General features: G+C 42.6%; 1 protein-coding gene across 2 annotated transcripts; it reads left to right on the top strand.

The window, feature by feature from the left end:
* Nucleotides 1-6327: 6327 nt before the first annotated feature.
* On the top strand, nucleotides 6328-16723 carry LOC110537687 (TIP41-like protein). Of its 2 annotated transcripts, none has more exons than XM_021623918.2 (8): nucleotides 6328-6358; nucleotides 13379-13506; nucleotides 13704-13883; nucleotides 14039-14138; nucleotides 14684-14815; nucleotides 15054-15149; nucleotides 15337-15399; nucleotides 16121-16723. In XM_021623918.2, the coding sequence occupies exons 2-7, from the start codon at nucleotides 13382-13384 to the stop codon at nucleotides 15376-15378; spliced, it is 675 nt and encodes a 224-aa protein (XP_021479593.2). In that variant the 5' UTR covers nucleotides 6328-6358; nucleotides 13379-13381; the 3' UTR covers nucleotides 15379-15399; nucleotides 16121-16723. The 2 variants fall into 2 exon arrangements, with proteins under 2 accessions (XP_021479593.2, XP_021479594.2); XM_021623919.2 differs by lacking the exon at nucleotides 6328-6358 and adding an exon at nucleotides 12735-12761.
* Nucleotides 16724-17319: the final 596 nt, after the last annotated feature.

The raw sequence follows: 17319 nt of genomic DNA, 5'->3' as shown, positions 1-17319 counted from the left end.
GTATGGTATGTATTAATATGTGGATGTATTAATGTATGTTACAAATTACAATTCGTATTATATGTTACGAATTTGCAAAATGTACAATATGTTAAGAATTTACTAAATGTGTTATATGTTACAAATGTGTAAAGGTATGATATGTTACGGATTCTAGCTAGATGGCTAACGTTAGCTAGGCTAGGAGTTAGGGTTAGGGGTTAGGGTTAAGTTAATGAGTTACTTTAAAGGGTTAAGGTTGGGGGAAGGGTTTGCAAACAGGGTTAAGGTTAGGTTTAGGGGAAGGGTCAGCTAACATGCTAAGTACTTTCTAAGTAGTTAAAAGTAGTAAGTAGTTGAAAAGTTGCCAATTTGCTAAAACTGTCTGTGATAAGATGGGAACCCTCAGCCTTTGGGTTACTAGACATTTGCGTTTAATGCCTACCCATCCACCCCCACCAACCACCCTACTTTTGATTTTGCAACCATCCGTCTTAGTAACCATACTAAATGTAATATATCATACCAAATGGAGTGTCTCGGATTTATGTTCAGAATAATACGAAATGCTCTGAGATCAGGCTGATGAGAGGGTATGCCATGCCATTTAATTAAAGAAAATGGCAAAAAACCCTTGTTAGCTTAAGATTAGCGGCTATCTGAATCCCTGAATAATGTCAAAGCAAATCCTCTACACAACAACAATCTCACCATTCTCTTCTATTTTATATCATGGGGTTTGTAGCTAAAAGTTTTATGTCAAGAGGAAATCTAGTTAACTGTTAACTGACTGATAGATAGCAGTAGTAGTTAGCTAGCTTATTATGTGGCTTACAACGGAAATATCAATAACATAATGACAAAGCAAAGGACAGAAATGGCTCACGCTTGTGAAACAATCAGCCTGCATTTATTGCTGTTCTAATAAAGTGCCCTAGTACGTAGTAGTGCCATCTGTATTTCCAAAACATCCATACTATTTAGCCGGGCTCAGGCAGTCTGCCCCAGTGCCCCAATGTGGGAAGAGCTCATTTGAATATCCAACTGTTTGTGAATCTCATTGACTAATGGAAGTTTAACTTACTCAAACATGTTCTCAGAGCAGAAAGGATGTTACAGTTTAGCCTTATTTACCAACCTAACTAGCAAGTAAACAATTTAAGCCTGATGGAGGTGAATGAACCTACAGCATCCAAGGTGATAATGGCTGAGGTCATTTTGTCTTGTGTTTGCTGTTCTCCAAATAGCATTGTAAAGTTTTGGAATTGCATAGAAATGTTGTAAATGAGCTTCACTTAAACAAAATCCTGGGGAGGGGGAACCCCCCCACTCAACCCCTCCTTATGGATCTCAGTAAAACTCAAACCCTGCTTATGGCCCTGGTTGGAAGGAAACCTGGATATTGACTGTAACAGTGGTTGTTTAATCTATATAGTTGAATGCACTGACTTTAAGTCACTCTGAATAAGATTGTCTGTTAAATGACCAAATTGTAAATGTAAAAATGATGTACTTTTCCATCATCACCATATTAAGAGAAGTCTATTTTCCAATACTGATCTAATTTCTATTCTGGCATGATTATGTTCTGTGAATACTGCATGTCAATGACTTTTCTCTCATTTATATCACACACTTTTCCTGATTATGTTGCAGGTTTCCCAGTGAGTGGGATATTGATTGCGGTCGTTATTGTAGTGGTGTTGATTGTAGTGGTCCTTATTAGGATCATCAAGTGTACTAATTTCAGTGATTATTCAGCTTTTCTGTCTCTCATGCAGGAAATAGTGATAACATGATTTATGAAGTATCAAACACTAGACGTGTAGCCGGAGAAGATGGCTGATGTTTTACGTGCTCCTTTTTTGTTTGTTTTTTTTGCGTTATTTGTAACTTATTTTTTAAATGATTTTGTACATAATGCTGCTGCTACCGTGTCTTATGATCGAAAATAACTTCTGGACATCAGAATAGCTGTCACGGCCGTCCTCCTCTTCATCTGAAGAGGAGAGGCGAGATGGATCTGAGGACCAATACGCGGCGTGGTAAGTGTCCATGGTCAATCTTTAATAAAGAAAGTAGTGAACACTGAACACTATACAAAACCAGTCAACAAAATAACAACCGTGAAGCTAATCCTATGGACTGTGCTGAAACAAGCCATCAACATAGACAATCACCCACAAACAAACAGTGCAACCCAGGCTACCTAAGTATGATTCTCAATCAGAGACAACTAATGACACCTGCCTCTGATTGAGAACCATACTAGGCCGAAAACATAGAAATGCCCCAAAACATAGAAAAACAAACATAGACTGCCCACCCAACTCACGCCCTGACCATACTAAATAAATACAAAACAACGGAAATAAAGGTCAGAACGTGACAATAGCGATAACTCAGCACAAACTGGCAGAAGTTTTTTTCCTTTAATGAGTCCGACGTGAAGGACATACTGCTTTCCCGTGAACAGGGCCAAATCCCCGTCATTTGCTGGAAGAGAAGACGGAGAAAAAGAGGATGAAATTCGGGCTGCCTTCTGAGAATTTGTAGGCAATCGAATAAACCCCCACTGCCTTCGGTTCTACTAGCTAACATGCCATCATTGGAAAATAAAATTGACGTCATACGAGAAAGATTAAACTTCCAATGGGACATTTAAAACTGAAATATCTTATGCTTCATGGAGTCGTAGCTGAACGACAACATTATCGGCAGGATAGAACAGTGGCGTCTGGTAAGACAAGGGGGGTGGACTATGTATATTTGTAAACAACAGCTCAAGGTTTTGCTCACCTGAGGTAGAGTATGACATGATAAGCTGTAGACCACGCTATCTGCCCAAAGAGTTTTCATCTCTATTTTTCATAGCTGTCTACATACCACTACAGACGGATAATGGAACTAAGACCACACTCAATGACCTGTATTCGCCATAAGCAAACAGGAAAATGCTCATCTAGAGGCGGCGCTCCTAGTAGCCGGGGACTTTAATGCAGGGAAACTTAAATCAATTTTACCAAATTTCTATCAGCATGTTAAATGTGTAACCAGAGGGAAAAAAAACTCTAGACCACCTTTACTCCACACACAGAGACATGTACAAAGCCCTCCCTCGCCCTCCATTTGGCAAATCTGACCATAATTCTATCCTCCTGATTCCTGCTTACAAGCAAAAACTAAAGCAGGAAGCACTAGTGACACGGTCAATAAAAAAGTGGTCAGATGAAGCAGATGCTAAGCTACAGGATTGTTTTGCTAGCAAAGACTGGAATATGTTCCGGGATTCTTCCGATGGCATTGAGGAGTACACCACATCAGTCACTGGCTTCATCAATAAGTGCATTGAAGATGTCGTCCCCACAGTGACCGTATGTATATACCCCAAACAAAAGCTTTGGATTACAGGCAACATCCGCACTGATCTAAAGGCTAGAATGCCGCTTTCAAGGAGCAGGACTATAACCCGGAAGCTTATAAGAAATCCCGCTATGCCCTCCGACGAACCATCAAACAGGCAAGCGTCAATACAGGACTAAGATCGAATCGTACTACACCAGCTCCGACGCTCGTCGGATGTGGCAGGGCTTGCAAACTATTACAGACTACAAAGGGAAGCACAGCCGAGAGCTGCCCAGGGACACAAGGCTACCAGACGAGCTAAATGCTTTCTATGCTAGCTTTGAGGTAAATAACACTGAAACATGCATGAGAGCACCAGGTTTTCCGAACGACTGTGTGATCACGCTCTCCGCAGCCGATGTGAGTAAGACCTTTAAACAGGTCAACATTCACAAGGCCGCAGGGCCAGACGGATTACAAGGACATGTGCTGCGTGCATGCAATGACCAACTGGCAAGTGTCTTCACTGACATTTTCAACCTCTCCCAATCCAAGTCTATAATGGCAACATGTTTTAAGCTGACCACCATAGTCCCTGTGCCCAACAACACTAAGATAACCTGCCTAAATGACTACCGACCTGTATAACTCACGTTTGTAGATATGAAGTGCTTTGAAAGGCTGGTCATGGCTCACATCAACACATTATCCCAGAAACCCTAGACCCACTCCAATTTGCATACCGCCCCAACAGATCCACAGATTGCACTCCACACTGCCTTTTCCCACCTGGACAAAAGAAACACCTATGTGAGACTGCTATTCATTGACTACAGCTCAACACCATAGTGCACTCAAAGCTCATTAATAAGCTCAGGACCCTGGGACTAAACACCTCCCTCTACAACTAGATCCTGGACTTCCTGACTGGCTGCCCCCAGGTGGTCAGGGTAGGTAACAACATATCCGCCACGCTGATCCTGAACACATGGGCCCCTCAGGGGTGCGTGCGCAGTCCCCTCCTGTACTCCCTGTTCACTCATAACTGCACGGCCAGGTACAACTCCAACACCTTCATTAAGTTTGCAGATGACACAACAGTGGTAGGCCGTGTCACCGACAATGACGAGACAGCCTATAGGGAGGAGGTCAGAGACCTGGCTGTGTGGTGCCAGGACATCAACCTCTCCCTCAATGTGATCAAGACAAAGGAGATGATTGTGTACTTCAGGAAAACGAGGATTGAGATGACTGTGGACTACAGGAAAAGGAGGACCGAGCATGCCCCCATTCTCATCGACAGGGCTGGAGTGGAGCATGTTGAGAGTTTCAAGTTCCTTGGTATCCACATCACCATCAAACTAACATGGTCCAAGCATACCAAGATAGTTGCGAAGAGGGCATGACAAAACCCATTCCCCCTCAGGAGACTCAAAAGGTTTGGCATGGGTCCTCAGATCCTCAAAAGGTTCTACAGCTGCACCATCAAGAGCATCACTGCCTGGTATGGCAACTGTAGTGCGTACGGCCAAGTACATCACTGGGCCAAGCTTCCTGCCACCCAGGACCTCTATACCAGGCGGTGTCAGAGGAAGGCCCTAAAAATTGTCAAAGACTCCAGCCACCCTAGTCATAGACTCTTCTCTCTGCTACAACACGGCAAGTGATACTGGAGTGGCAAGTCTAGGTCCAGAGGCTTCTAAACAGCTTCTACCCCCAAGCCATAAGACTCCTGAACATCTAATCCAATTGCTACCCAGATGATTTGCATTGCCCACCCCCCTCTCCACCACCTATTTTACACCGCTGCTACTCTCTGTTATTATCTATGCATAGTCTCTTTAATAACTCTACCTACATGTACATATTACCTCAATTACCTCGACTAACTGGTGCCCCCACACATTCACTCTGTACCGGTACCCCTGTATATAGTCTGGTTATTGTTATTTTACAGCTGCTCTTTAAATACTTGTTCCTTTTATTTCTTATTTATAAACTACATTGCTGGTTAGGGTTAAGTAAGCATGTGACTAATACACTGATTTGATTAGAATGCGTTAGAAAACAGTACAAATGTCATAAAACCTTCACTGTTATCGCACATTTCCAACTACAGTACGAGTCATAACATATAACGTAGGTTATGGATCAGGCTTTTTGTAGGGGACTTATTTGTGATTTTTTTTCCCAAACAAATGCATTTTGTTCAGTTTATGAATGTCACATTTACTGTTTTCTAGAGAGTGTTCTTTACCTTTCTCCTCTTGGGAACGTCCCAAGAAACTGGCCTCAGTGTATCCCCTGGGACTGAGCAGCCCCATGTCTACTCAAAACTGGGAGACCATAATTCAATCTCTCTCTCCACTGCCATACATACATAGACAAGGGGCTCCCGAATGGCGCAGCTGTCTAAAGACACTGCATCTCAGTACTTGAGGTGTCACGACAGACACCCTCGTTCGAATCCAGGCCGAATCACAACCGGCTGTGATTGGGAGGCCCATAGGGCAGTGCACAATTGGCCCAGCATCGTCCGGGTTTTGCCAGTGTAGGCTGTCATTGTATACAAGAATTTGTTCTTAACTGACTTGCGAGCAAGCTGTACTGTACCAATCGGGCCATAGACAGTACCATCCACTGTACCAAATCCTAGGATGGGATCAATTACTTAGGACATTCTCACAACTATCATTTTGGAACACTTGACTGTAATGCCTCTGATTATGTTATTGATACCAGTCATCTTCTCTCTCTTATGTCTGGGTGACAGCGCAGAATATCACCACAACATATAAAAAGTAAAACTGCCATACACTTCAAGTAAAAAATACATAAATATGAAAACATTTCTAAGATAATATTTTCTTAAGCATTTTATTTCTGTTCAATTCATTTTTGGGACCTGTCTTACAAAGCAGCTAGTATATGGCTAAATGATGCGGAACCATATAATACAAGAATGAAAAGTACGTCGGAAGCATTTCTGTGAAGCTCTCTTTCATGGACGTTATCTGACGATCAAAATACTGGAGTAAGTTGTGTACTTTTAGCTATCTTTTTAATGTAATATCTGATTTTAATTTCAATTATCTGTCTTTTCAGTAGGTTATTCATTTGGGATGGCTATCCATTGGTACTGAAGTTAAGATAACAAGCTTATATGGTGATGGTGAGCCAGCCAGCTTGTCACAAAACAACCCGGAGGCGCAGCTAGTGTTAGCCAGCTAGATAAATACGTTTTTGGGATGCTTGATCAAGTTATTGCATGGCTGTTTGCTACTCCTTTTGAATAAACATTCGTGCCCGTTTGTCAGCTACCTGCTGCTTCTTTTATATAGCGTTGAATTTTACAATAGCTAGAATTTAGACGTTCGCCGCTATGATGAGCCACGCCTACTTCCTGTAACCAGGTAAGCTAGTTGAGAACAAGTTATCATTTGCAACTGCGACCTGGCCAAGATAAAGCATAGCAGTTCGACACATACAACACAGAGTTACACATGGAATGAACAAAACATACAGTCAATAATACAGTAGAAAACAAAGTATATATACAGTTAGTGCAAATTAGGTCAAATAAGGGAGTCAAGGCAATAAATAGGCCATGGTGGCGAAGTAATTACAATATGGCAATTATGGAATGGTAGATGTGCAAAATATGGATGTGCAAGTAGAGATACTGTGGTGCAAAATAAATAAATACAGTATGGGGATGAGGTAGATAGATGGGCTATGAACAGGTGCAGTGATCTGTGAGCTACCCTGACAGCTGGTTCTTAAAGCTAGTGAGGGAGATGGGAATCTCCAGCTTCAGTGATTTTTGCAGTTCGTTCCAGTCAGTGGCAGCAGAGAACTGGAAGGAAAGGTGACCAAAGGAGGAATTGGCTTTGGCGGTGACCAGTGAGATATACCTGCTGGAGTGCGTGCTACGAATGGGTGCTGCTATGGTGACCAGCGAGCTGAGATAGGGCGGGGCTTTATCTAGCAGAGACTTGTAGATAACCTGTAGCCAGTGGGTTTGGCGACGAGTATGAAGCGAGGGCCAGCCAATGAGAGCGTACAGGTCGCAGTGGTGAGTAGTGTATGGGGCTTTGGTGGCAAAACAGATGGCACTGTGACTACATCCAGTAGAGTGTTGGAGGCTATTTTATAGATGACATCGCCGAAGTCAAGGATCGGTAGGATGGTCAGTTTTACGAGGGTATGTTTGGCAGCATGAGTGAAGGAAGCTTGGTTGTGAAATAGGAAGCCGATTCTAGATTTAATTTTGGATTGGAGATGCTTATTGTGAGTCTGGAAGGAGAGTTTACAGTCTAGCAAGACACCTAGGTATTTGTCGTTATCCACGTATTCTAAGTCAGAGCCGTCCAGAGTAGTGATGCTGGATGCGCGGGTTTTCCCTAATCTTAACCCAATTCTTCAACCTGCTTGTTTAATTATCTTAACCTGCTGCGTAATTTATAACCTGCTCAAAAATAACTTCCGGTCGTAGCTGTTCTTCTTTGATGAGGTTTAATGGCAATTGTTATTCAATAAATGTTGCATTACCTCCACCTACTAGACTGTAAAACTCCCTTTATTTTTTAATTTTTTTTTAATTTAACCTTTATTTAACCAAGTAGGCCAATTGAGAACAAGTTCTCATTTACAACTGCGACCTGGCCAAGAAAGCAAAGCAGTGCGACACAAACAACACAGAGTTACATAAATAAACAAATACCCTACCATCTAACACAACATTCAAATAATACAAATAAAAAAAGAACTCTACCCTAGTCCACTATTTAAATCTATGTAGTCCTACTTCAGGCCAACAACCTGAAGGGATGGGACACCACCACTTAACACACCCTGTAATGCTTCTGAAGTCTCACACACCCAAATCCCTCTCTGCAGCTGCCACCACAACCTACAAATTCTGCGACTTACTTCCATCCTTGCAGTACAGTTGATAACCATTGCTAAAAATCCAATCTTACTCTAACATATCACTTGTTGGCCTATTGCTCTGTACTGGTACAGATCTACTACTCACACCACTCTTCTCAGGATCCCCCCCCCCTTAACCCATCTTCCTCTACTTTCTTCACTGCCTCAGCATATGACAACTTCTGCGCTACTCTAACCCTGGAAACCTCAACCTGCCTCTCACTTCTGATCCCCAGCGCAATGGGCACCCCTACAATTAACACATACCACTACTTTCCCTAATGCTACACCCTTCTGAACACTTCTCACACACAGGAACCTCCCTCCTACACACTGCTGCCACATGCACATAAGCTTGACACCTATAACAATGTAATGTATTTGGCACAAAAGCTCGTACAGGATAACTTATATATCCTAACATCACTTTGTCGGGCAAAGACTCAACATCAAAACTCAAAAGAACAGACAATGACTCTTCTGTTGCGCCACCCTGTGTGCGTCGCACCAAGGGAAAAATATCACAAACACTGGGAATCTTCCCCTTCAGTTGGTCAACTTTTACATTTACTGCTACCCCATTAATCGCTCCTTTCAATGGCACCCTTTTCTTGAGTGCAAAACAATTCACATTTCTTGCCCCCATTCATTCTAATGCAGAGCGCCTTCTCCCTCTGACCAGCAGAAACAAATGATTATCACAAGACCGCTTCTGGTTACCCTCACTGATTCCACAGCATCCAACTCCGCTTTCACCCACCCTGAAAGCACATGGATCAGCAAAAAGACACTTTTTCCAAAAACACTCCTACAGTCAGACTCCTCTTCATACTGATCATCGGCCGAAGCTGTATCAAAGTGGCATATAGGACTTGAAAAAGAAGTAGGTGGGATGTTCATGGTCATTTTTGTTTTCCTAACCTTAAATTGGGACCAAAAAGCAACGGTTAGCAGTGTGGTTAGGGTTAAGGGTAAGAAATTGTAGAAATAGGCTGGGTTTATCAAATCAAATTTTATTGGTCTCATACACATGGTTAGCAGATGTTAATGCTAGTGTAGCGAAATGCTTGTGCTTTTAGTTCCGACCATGCAGTAATATCTAACAAGTAATCTAACAATTTCACAACAACTACCTAATACACACAAGTGTAAGGAATGAATAAGAATATGTACATATGGATGAGCGATGGCCGAACGGCATAGGCAAGATACAGTAGATGGTATAGAGTACAGTATATACATATGAGATGATTAATGTAGGGTATGTAAACATTATATAAAATGGCATTGTTTAAAGTAACTAGTGATACATTTATTACATCCAATTTTTTTTTTTATTATGTGGCTAGAGATTTGAGTCAGTATGTTGGCAGCAGCCACTCAATGTTAGTGGTGGCTGTTTAACAGTCTGATGGCCTTGAGATAGAAGCTGTTTTTCAGTCTCTCGGTCCCAGCTTTGATGCACCTGTACTGACCTCGCCTTCTGGGTGATAGCGGGGTGAACAGGCAGTGGCTTGGGTGGTTGTTGTCCTTGATGATCTTTATTGCCTTCCTGTGACATCGGGTGGTTTAGGTGTCCTGGAGGGCAGGTAGTTTGCCCTCAGTGATGCGTTGTGCAGACCTCACAACCCTCTGGAGATCCTTGCGGTTGTGGGCGGAGCAGTTGCCGTACCAGGCGGTGATACAGCCTGACAGGATGCTCTTGATTATGCATTGTAAAAGTTTGAGTGTTTTTTGTGACAAGCCACATTTCTTCAGCCTCCTGAGGTTGAAGAGGCGCTATTGCGCCTTCTTCCCCACGCTGTCTGTGTGGGTGGACCATTTCAGTTTGTCCGTGATGTGTATGCAGAGGAACTTAATTTTCCACCTTCTCCACTACTGTTGAGTCGATGTGGATAGGGGGGTGCTCCCTCTGATGTTTCCTGAAGTCCACGATCATCTCCTTTGTTTTGTTGACATTGTGTGTGAGGTTATTTTCCTGATACCACACTCCGAGGGCCCTCACCTCCTCCCTGTAGGCCGTCTCGTCGTTGTTGGTAATCAAGCCTACCACTGTAGTGTTATCTGCAAACTTGATGATGAGTTGGAGGCCTGCATGGCCACGCAGACATGGGTGAACCGGGAGTACAGGAGAGGGCTGAGAATGCACCCTTGTGGGGCCCCAGTGTTGAGGATCAGCGGGGTGGAGATGTTGTTTTCTACCCTCACCACCTGGGGGTGGCCCATCAGAAAGTCCAGGACCCAGTTGCACAGGGCGGGGTTGAGACCCAGGGTCTCAAGCTTAAAGACGAGTTTGGAGGGTACTATGGTGTTAAATGCTGAGCTGTAATCGATGAACAGCATTCTTACATTGGTATTCCTCTTGTCCAGATGGGTTAGGGCAGTGTGTGGACCTATTGGGGCGGTAAGCAAATTGGAGTTGGTCTAGGGTGTCCGGTAGGGTGGAGGTGATATGATCCTTGACTAGTCTCTCAAAGCACTTCATGATAACGGAAGTGAGTGCTACAGGGCGATAGTCCCACAAAGTCTGACTTGTGGTTGTGGTAACTATTTAATGACCGACTTTCATGGAGTATTGAGAATCATTAGGAATTGTGTTCTGTTGTAATAGCTAGGTATGAAGTGTCCCACTTCAGGAGGGTGGACGTGTGCTTCAGGAGGGCGGACATCTGTGCTAGCAAAGCAGAGGCTTTGGGCAGAGCATGTGAGCAGTTGGAAATCCTACTCATCTGAGATGTGCGCTTCGTGTCCTTTCCTACCACTCAGCTAAAAACCTCTTGGTGCTCAGTTTTTTTTTCTCTCCTAAACTCCTTTCATTAAAAATCACAATTTAACCAACAGCCACTTTTGTGACTACCTGGACCCCTATATGGATTTCAATGAAAAGTACTTGAATAAACATGGAAAGGGGAATGAAAGAAGTGAACATCATTTCAAATAAGCTACATGTCATATTAAACAGTATATAAACACTCTAAATAGGTCAGGAGCCAGACAGGGAGCCTAATTCATATTTAGGCTATATTATTTCAAGGCTATAGCCTACAAAGAAATACATTGTGAAGCATTTGCGAGTGCGACACAATAGGCTGGTAGGAACAAAGTGTTTGGCGTTTTAATCATTATAGTCTATACATTGCACATATAGGCTACGACTTGCTTAGAATTAAATACAACTTACATTTAAAATGACTAAGTGCCTTTGAATTCATTTTTAGAAACAAGAGTTTGGCCGGTCTGGGGCTTCTGGCTCATGCGATGGTGCCTGGAGAGCCGGCCAGCAGTGGTGAATATCCTCTCCACACTTGCAGAGCCACTGGGGATGCTAAACACCCCCTTGGGCTACTCTTGCCAGGCTGTGCAGAGATGCAGAGTTACTTTTTTTCTATAGGCAGGTCTAAAGGTTTTAAGGCAAAATAACCCAATCAAAACGGAAAGCTCCTTGAATGTGGGAATAAGCCAGGCCTATTGTGCAAAAATCTATTATGGCCTATTGTATAGATAATATAACAAAAATGAACAAATCGTTTTAAGAGATCAGATTTTTTGTTTTGGAATACTTTGCTCCAATGACACACTTGTCTACCCACCTCGTTCTTTTCTTTTAGCATGTGCCGGTAGTAAATACACCATCATGCTTTTGGGATAAGTGTCTTTTCAGATCCCAAAATGATTCTTTAGTTGTGGACACTACATCATCGCACTCCCTCACTTGCTCTTGGTCCTCATCTTTGTAAGTCACCTTGATGTAGCACCTGTATGTTTTATCAGTTTCTGTATGAAAATATATAGCGAACTCCATGACAGTAGCTAAAGTAAGGGGCTATAGCAGCACACAAGTAGACTACAAATGCATGCTGGGGTGGGCATGCCCTAAGCTTATGAAGTGAGCACTATTGGAGCGAAATTGGAGCAGGCTGACGCTCCTTTGGGATTTTCGCTCGCGCTCCAGTCAAATTGGGCACACACGCTCCACTTACCCTTTGCCAAAGATTCCAAAAAGGGCATTGTTTAGGAAGAGTAAACGGGCTAATTGAGGTATTGCACACTTCAGAGTAGGCGTTCCATAATGGAAATATGCAAATAAATGATAGAACACGCCAATAGGATCTCACTAGCTCGTGCTTGACTCTGCCCACCTCCTTGCTTGTTCTGCCCACTATGATTAATTTGTTCCCATTGGAAACAACAGACGAGCCTATCTTGGATTAGTTATAAAACTGTGGTTCAAGCCTCTGTGAGTCGAATCAGGAGGAAGTAGTACTCGCTAAGCAGCGTGACGTTAGCCTATATATAGATTTCTAACTGTATTTTGCAACGCTCGTGCACGTGACACGAACGGTGTAGTCAGCCTGTTTGACATTTTTCTAACTTGACGTTGTCTTCAGTCCAGCCAGAGTTCATTGAAGAACAGGAAGTTACCAAACCACCTAAGATGAAAATATATGGTATTCGGTGATGGCTTTATGGGTTAGCTAGCAATTTGTAAATAATTACCTATTCCTGTGAGTACTATTTTAATAGTAATGTTACATTGCCTGTTAAGCCAACTATATTATGGCTGTTGCCTCCCGTTAGTTTATTGTGATCGTAATGACGTTTGTTTTTTTATGATAATTATTAGGTGGAGGTTGCTACAGTGGAATCATCAACCTAGCTTTTAGTTAGCTAGTTAGCTGCTCTGCAGTGTTTGTTTGTTCAAAACAAATGCCATCTCTGACAAGACAGGCTCTCCTTCATATTTTGTTACAAACACTAATGTACACTTGTCTGTTCAGTAGCGGGGCAAGACATGACCTGCAGCGTAAGGAAATTCTTGTGGGGCATAAGTTGTCAGAATCTGAAAATAGTGGTGGAAAATTTGTTTTATTAAGACATTACACATTTGTACCATTTTTACCCAACAGCTCACCATTTAAAGCTAGTTAAGGAGGAAAATGATGCCTTAGAAGCCCCAATGACGGATGTTTTATTTACCAGCCGGTCCACGGGGACGCTAGTGTAATACCAGGAATACACATGAATCCTAGACAGTGCAGATCTAGCGGCCACTATTGGCTGTCTAGGCTATCGTGGCGTCCTTTACTTCTGTCTCTGATGGGTTTGGTGTCTGTATTTACAGTTGATGTTTGCCAATTTGTCAGCCATGATGACCCATGGGTTTAAGAGCAGTAAGCAAGACTTCACATTCGGACCATGGAAAGTAACTGCTGCAAAAACCCACATTATGAAATCTAAGGACATTGAACGGTAAGCTATTCCAAGTATTTTGTGTCAAATACTTTGTCTTTTTAATTCTCTGTTTAATATTCTTAAGGTTTAGTCTACATTGGGGAGATTGTTTATCGACTTAGACTTACTTTTAGTCATTCAAATCTCGTCAATTTACCAACTAAGCTGGATTGAGGTTAGTTGTTCAGGTTTCAAGCTTGACCGTTTCGTCCCAGGTTAGGGGAGGAGATGCACATGCCCTCTCTCCCAGAGATGCTGTTTGGGGACAACATCCTACGCATCCAGCACACAGACGGTTATGGCATTGAGTTCAATGCCATCGATGCCCTCAAGAGGGTCAACAACATGCATGACTCTGTGAAAGTGGCCTGTGCACAGGAATGGCAAGAGAGCAGGTACCCATATCATAAGACCTCTGTGATAATACACTAGCCACCTTCACTGTCTAAATGCTGTTGAAGTAGAAAAAAGTGGCATTTTAAATGGTTTAGTCCTAATCCGTCCTATTATGGGGAATGATCTCAGTGAGTGGATGTGGCTGTATTCCCAGGGCTGATTCTGAACACTCCAAGGAGGTAGTGAAACGCTACGACTGGACATACACCACAGACTACAGAGGCACCTTGTTAGGAGAGGACCTGCAGATGACGGTGAGAGGCTTTTTGGGTTCACACTGTGGATACAACACAATATCCCAAACACAAACATTACAAAATAAGGGACACATCTTAACTTCTATGTCCCAATTAAACTTAGACTCATATTGACATCGATGCATGACTAAGTGGAAGATTTTCTCGTAAGTCATTGGCTGTGTTTAAGACAGACTTTATTGCAGATGCCTGCCAGATCTCACATTGCTTGGATAGGTGATTAACATGTCATCTAACCACGCCATATGATATGGCAGTCTGACGCCCGACTCTGCCGTCACTGATGTGTCACACAACCATCGGTTGATGAAATGCAATGACTGCAATGTAGTTAGCCTGGAACGCAATAGTTTTTCGCATAGGCTTAATATTCTAAAGCTTTTTGGTCTCAAGATGTCTCTTGTCTGGGGGGGCATTCAGTAGGAATGAAATGGGGAGGGGCCTACCTGAATGTGTCTAATGAGAAACGTTTATATTCGTGGCAAAATATTTTATTTTTGCTATGGTGTGCACTAATGAATACACACCTGCTATTCCATCAGGCGACAGAAACGTCGGAGCGCATTGACATGGAGAAGCTGAAGGCGCGAGAGCAGATCATGTTCTTCGACGACGTGCTTTTGTTTGAGGATGAGCTGCACGACCACGGAGTGTCCATGATCAGCGTCAAAATAGTGAGTGGTACTTTCATACAGGAACTGATACTTTATGATAACATATGTCCGTCTCCGTGACAAGCACCAAAGGACATGCTCTTGTGGGGGCTGTAAGACCAGGAATAAAAAATTTAAAAAGGCAATTTTCCTATTCAACTACTTATGTTAAATGCATTTTCTGAAATGCTTGCCTCTGAGAGGCTGATGAGGTTTTGAAGAATGACTTATCCTCTTGTTACCCACTTGTGTGATACAGAGAGTGATGCCCACCAGTTTTTTCCTGCTTCTGAGGTTCTTCCTGCGAGTGGATGGAGTTCTGATCCGTATAAACGACACGCGGCTCTACCACGAGGCAAGTGTGACTGGGCTGTCCTGAGAAATGACAATCGATTAACCACCAGAGTGGATGTGCATGGGAGTCATTTTCTGTGGATATCTTTAGCAGGAAATGGACAATATTCACTGTTAAGAAGTTCAACTATGAAATGGCTAGGCCTACTTATGAAATGAGTCATCACTTACCCTGGTTTTCTTTACAGGCTGGAAAGAATTACATGATCAGAGAGTATAGTACTCGATAAAGCAACATTTCAGAATTGCAGGTGAGAATTGTATTTTCTGTTTGGAGAGTACATGTTTAGTATAGTCTTCTCCCTGAAAGCTTGGAGCACTGATGCCTCAGATCCTTAAACCCCTTTACACTCGTGGAAAAAACATGTGTGACCAGTGTTGCATTTGAACAAAAACACTTTGAAGGTTATGGGGAAATTATCACACCGAAGGTGAGGACACAACAGTTCACCTGACAGGGGATTGAATCCAAACATTAACCTGTGGATGGGCGTTTTACATTTGCTGAACTTTTTAAAGCATTTGTCAATAACGAAATCTGAAAATACTCTGGATACATTCAGTAACATAAGAATATTCATTGACATTTTGGAGTAGGTGCAGGATAAGAAAAACGATTACAATGGTTTGAGCGAGAGGTCTAACTTTTGTCTCCAAGTGGCCACACCTCCAAATTGCACATATTCTAAGTAATTTCAATGCAATTCTATGACTCAAGGAAAGCGCATTCAACTATAAGGCCTTTGGTATGATTCTGCCAGGGTTTGAGCTCCCAAACGTCCAATCTCAGGTCACTTTTAACCACAAGTGGTCAGCATTTCCACCCTTTGCTAAAAAGTATGTATGATTTTGTCTAAAACATATTGTCCAAATCATTCATGCTGCATCATGCATGTCACTGTGCAGCTGATACTATCATACCACTATTGTAGAGGGTTAGTTATTTGCAAAATCTCCCTCCTTGTCTTCCAGAACGTCCCTGCTGCTCTGTACACCGACCCCAATGAGATCTCCCAGCACTTAACCCTGAAACTGACTAAGTGTGAAAAGCTGGAGCTCCCTGAGACAGGCCCTCAGCCAGGGAACACAGAGGCCCTCCAGTGATGGAGAGCAGGCTGGGCACTATGACTGGACATCACATTCACTTGTGTCTGGACTTAAGACAAGGGCAGGCCAACCAAGGAAGAGTTTACCCTCCCTCCCTTTATTTTGTATAAACTGAGAACACTGCACCTGCCTCCCTCCACACAAAAAAAAAGTTCATAGAACTTAATTTTGGCATGGTCAAGTGGCCTCTTATTTTGAGTGTTATTTCACATTTCATCTAATGTAAATGTTTTGGTTGGAAAATTGTGATAATTGCGTCTTTTCTATTAGAACACCACATAATGGTTGTGTTGAATTCTATGTAACGTAGTCTGATACTTGAAGGTTGTGCTATGTTAAATGCATGCAGTGTTGGCTTGGATATCACAGAGATGGCTACACTGAAAAAAATATATAAACACATCATGTAAAGTGTTGGTTTCATGAGCTAAAATAAAAGATCGCAGACATTTTTCATATGTATAAAAAGCTTATTTTTCAATGTTGTGCACAAATGTGTTTATTACTGTTAGTGAGCATTTCTCCTTTGCCAAGATTATCCATCCACCTGACAGGTGTGTCATGAGGAAGCTGATTAAACAGTATGATCATTACACAGTTGCACCTTGTACTGGGGACAAAAAAAGTGCAGTTTCACACAACACAATGCCACAGTTGTCTCAAGTTTTGAGGAAGTGTGCTATTGGAATGTCCACCAGAGCTGTTGCAAGATAATTTAATGTTAATTTCTCTACCGCCTCCAACGTCGTTTTAGAGAATTTGACCTGACTGCATTTCGGCGTCGTAACCGACTTTACTGAGCAAATGCTCACCTTTGATGGCCACTGGCACACTGGAGAAGTGTGCTCTTCACGGATTAATCCTGGTTTCAACTGTACCCGGTAGATGGCAGACCTCATGTGTGGGCCAGCGGTTTGATGATGTCAACATTGTGAACAGAGTGCCCCCATGTTGTTAGCGGGATTATGGAATTAGCAGGCAATCGCTATGGACAATGAACACAAGTTTTTTTGATCGATGTTTGAATGCACAGAGATACCATGATGAGATCCTGAGGCCCATTG

Source organism: Oncorhynchus mykiss, chromosome 12 (assembly GCF_013265735.2).
Source record: "Oncorhynchus mykiss isolate Arlee chromosome 12, USDA_OmykA_1.1, whole genome shotgun sequence".
Lineage (NCBI taxonomy): Eukaryota > Metazoa > Chordata > Actinopteri > Salmoniformes > Salmonidae > Oncorhynchus > Oncorhynchus mykiss.
This window is presented reverse-complemented; position numbering and strand designations above follow the sequence as displayed.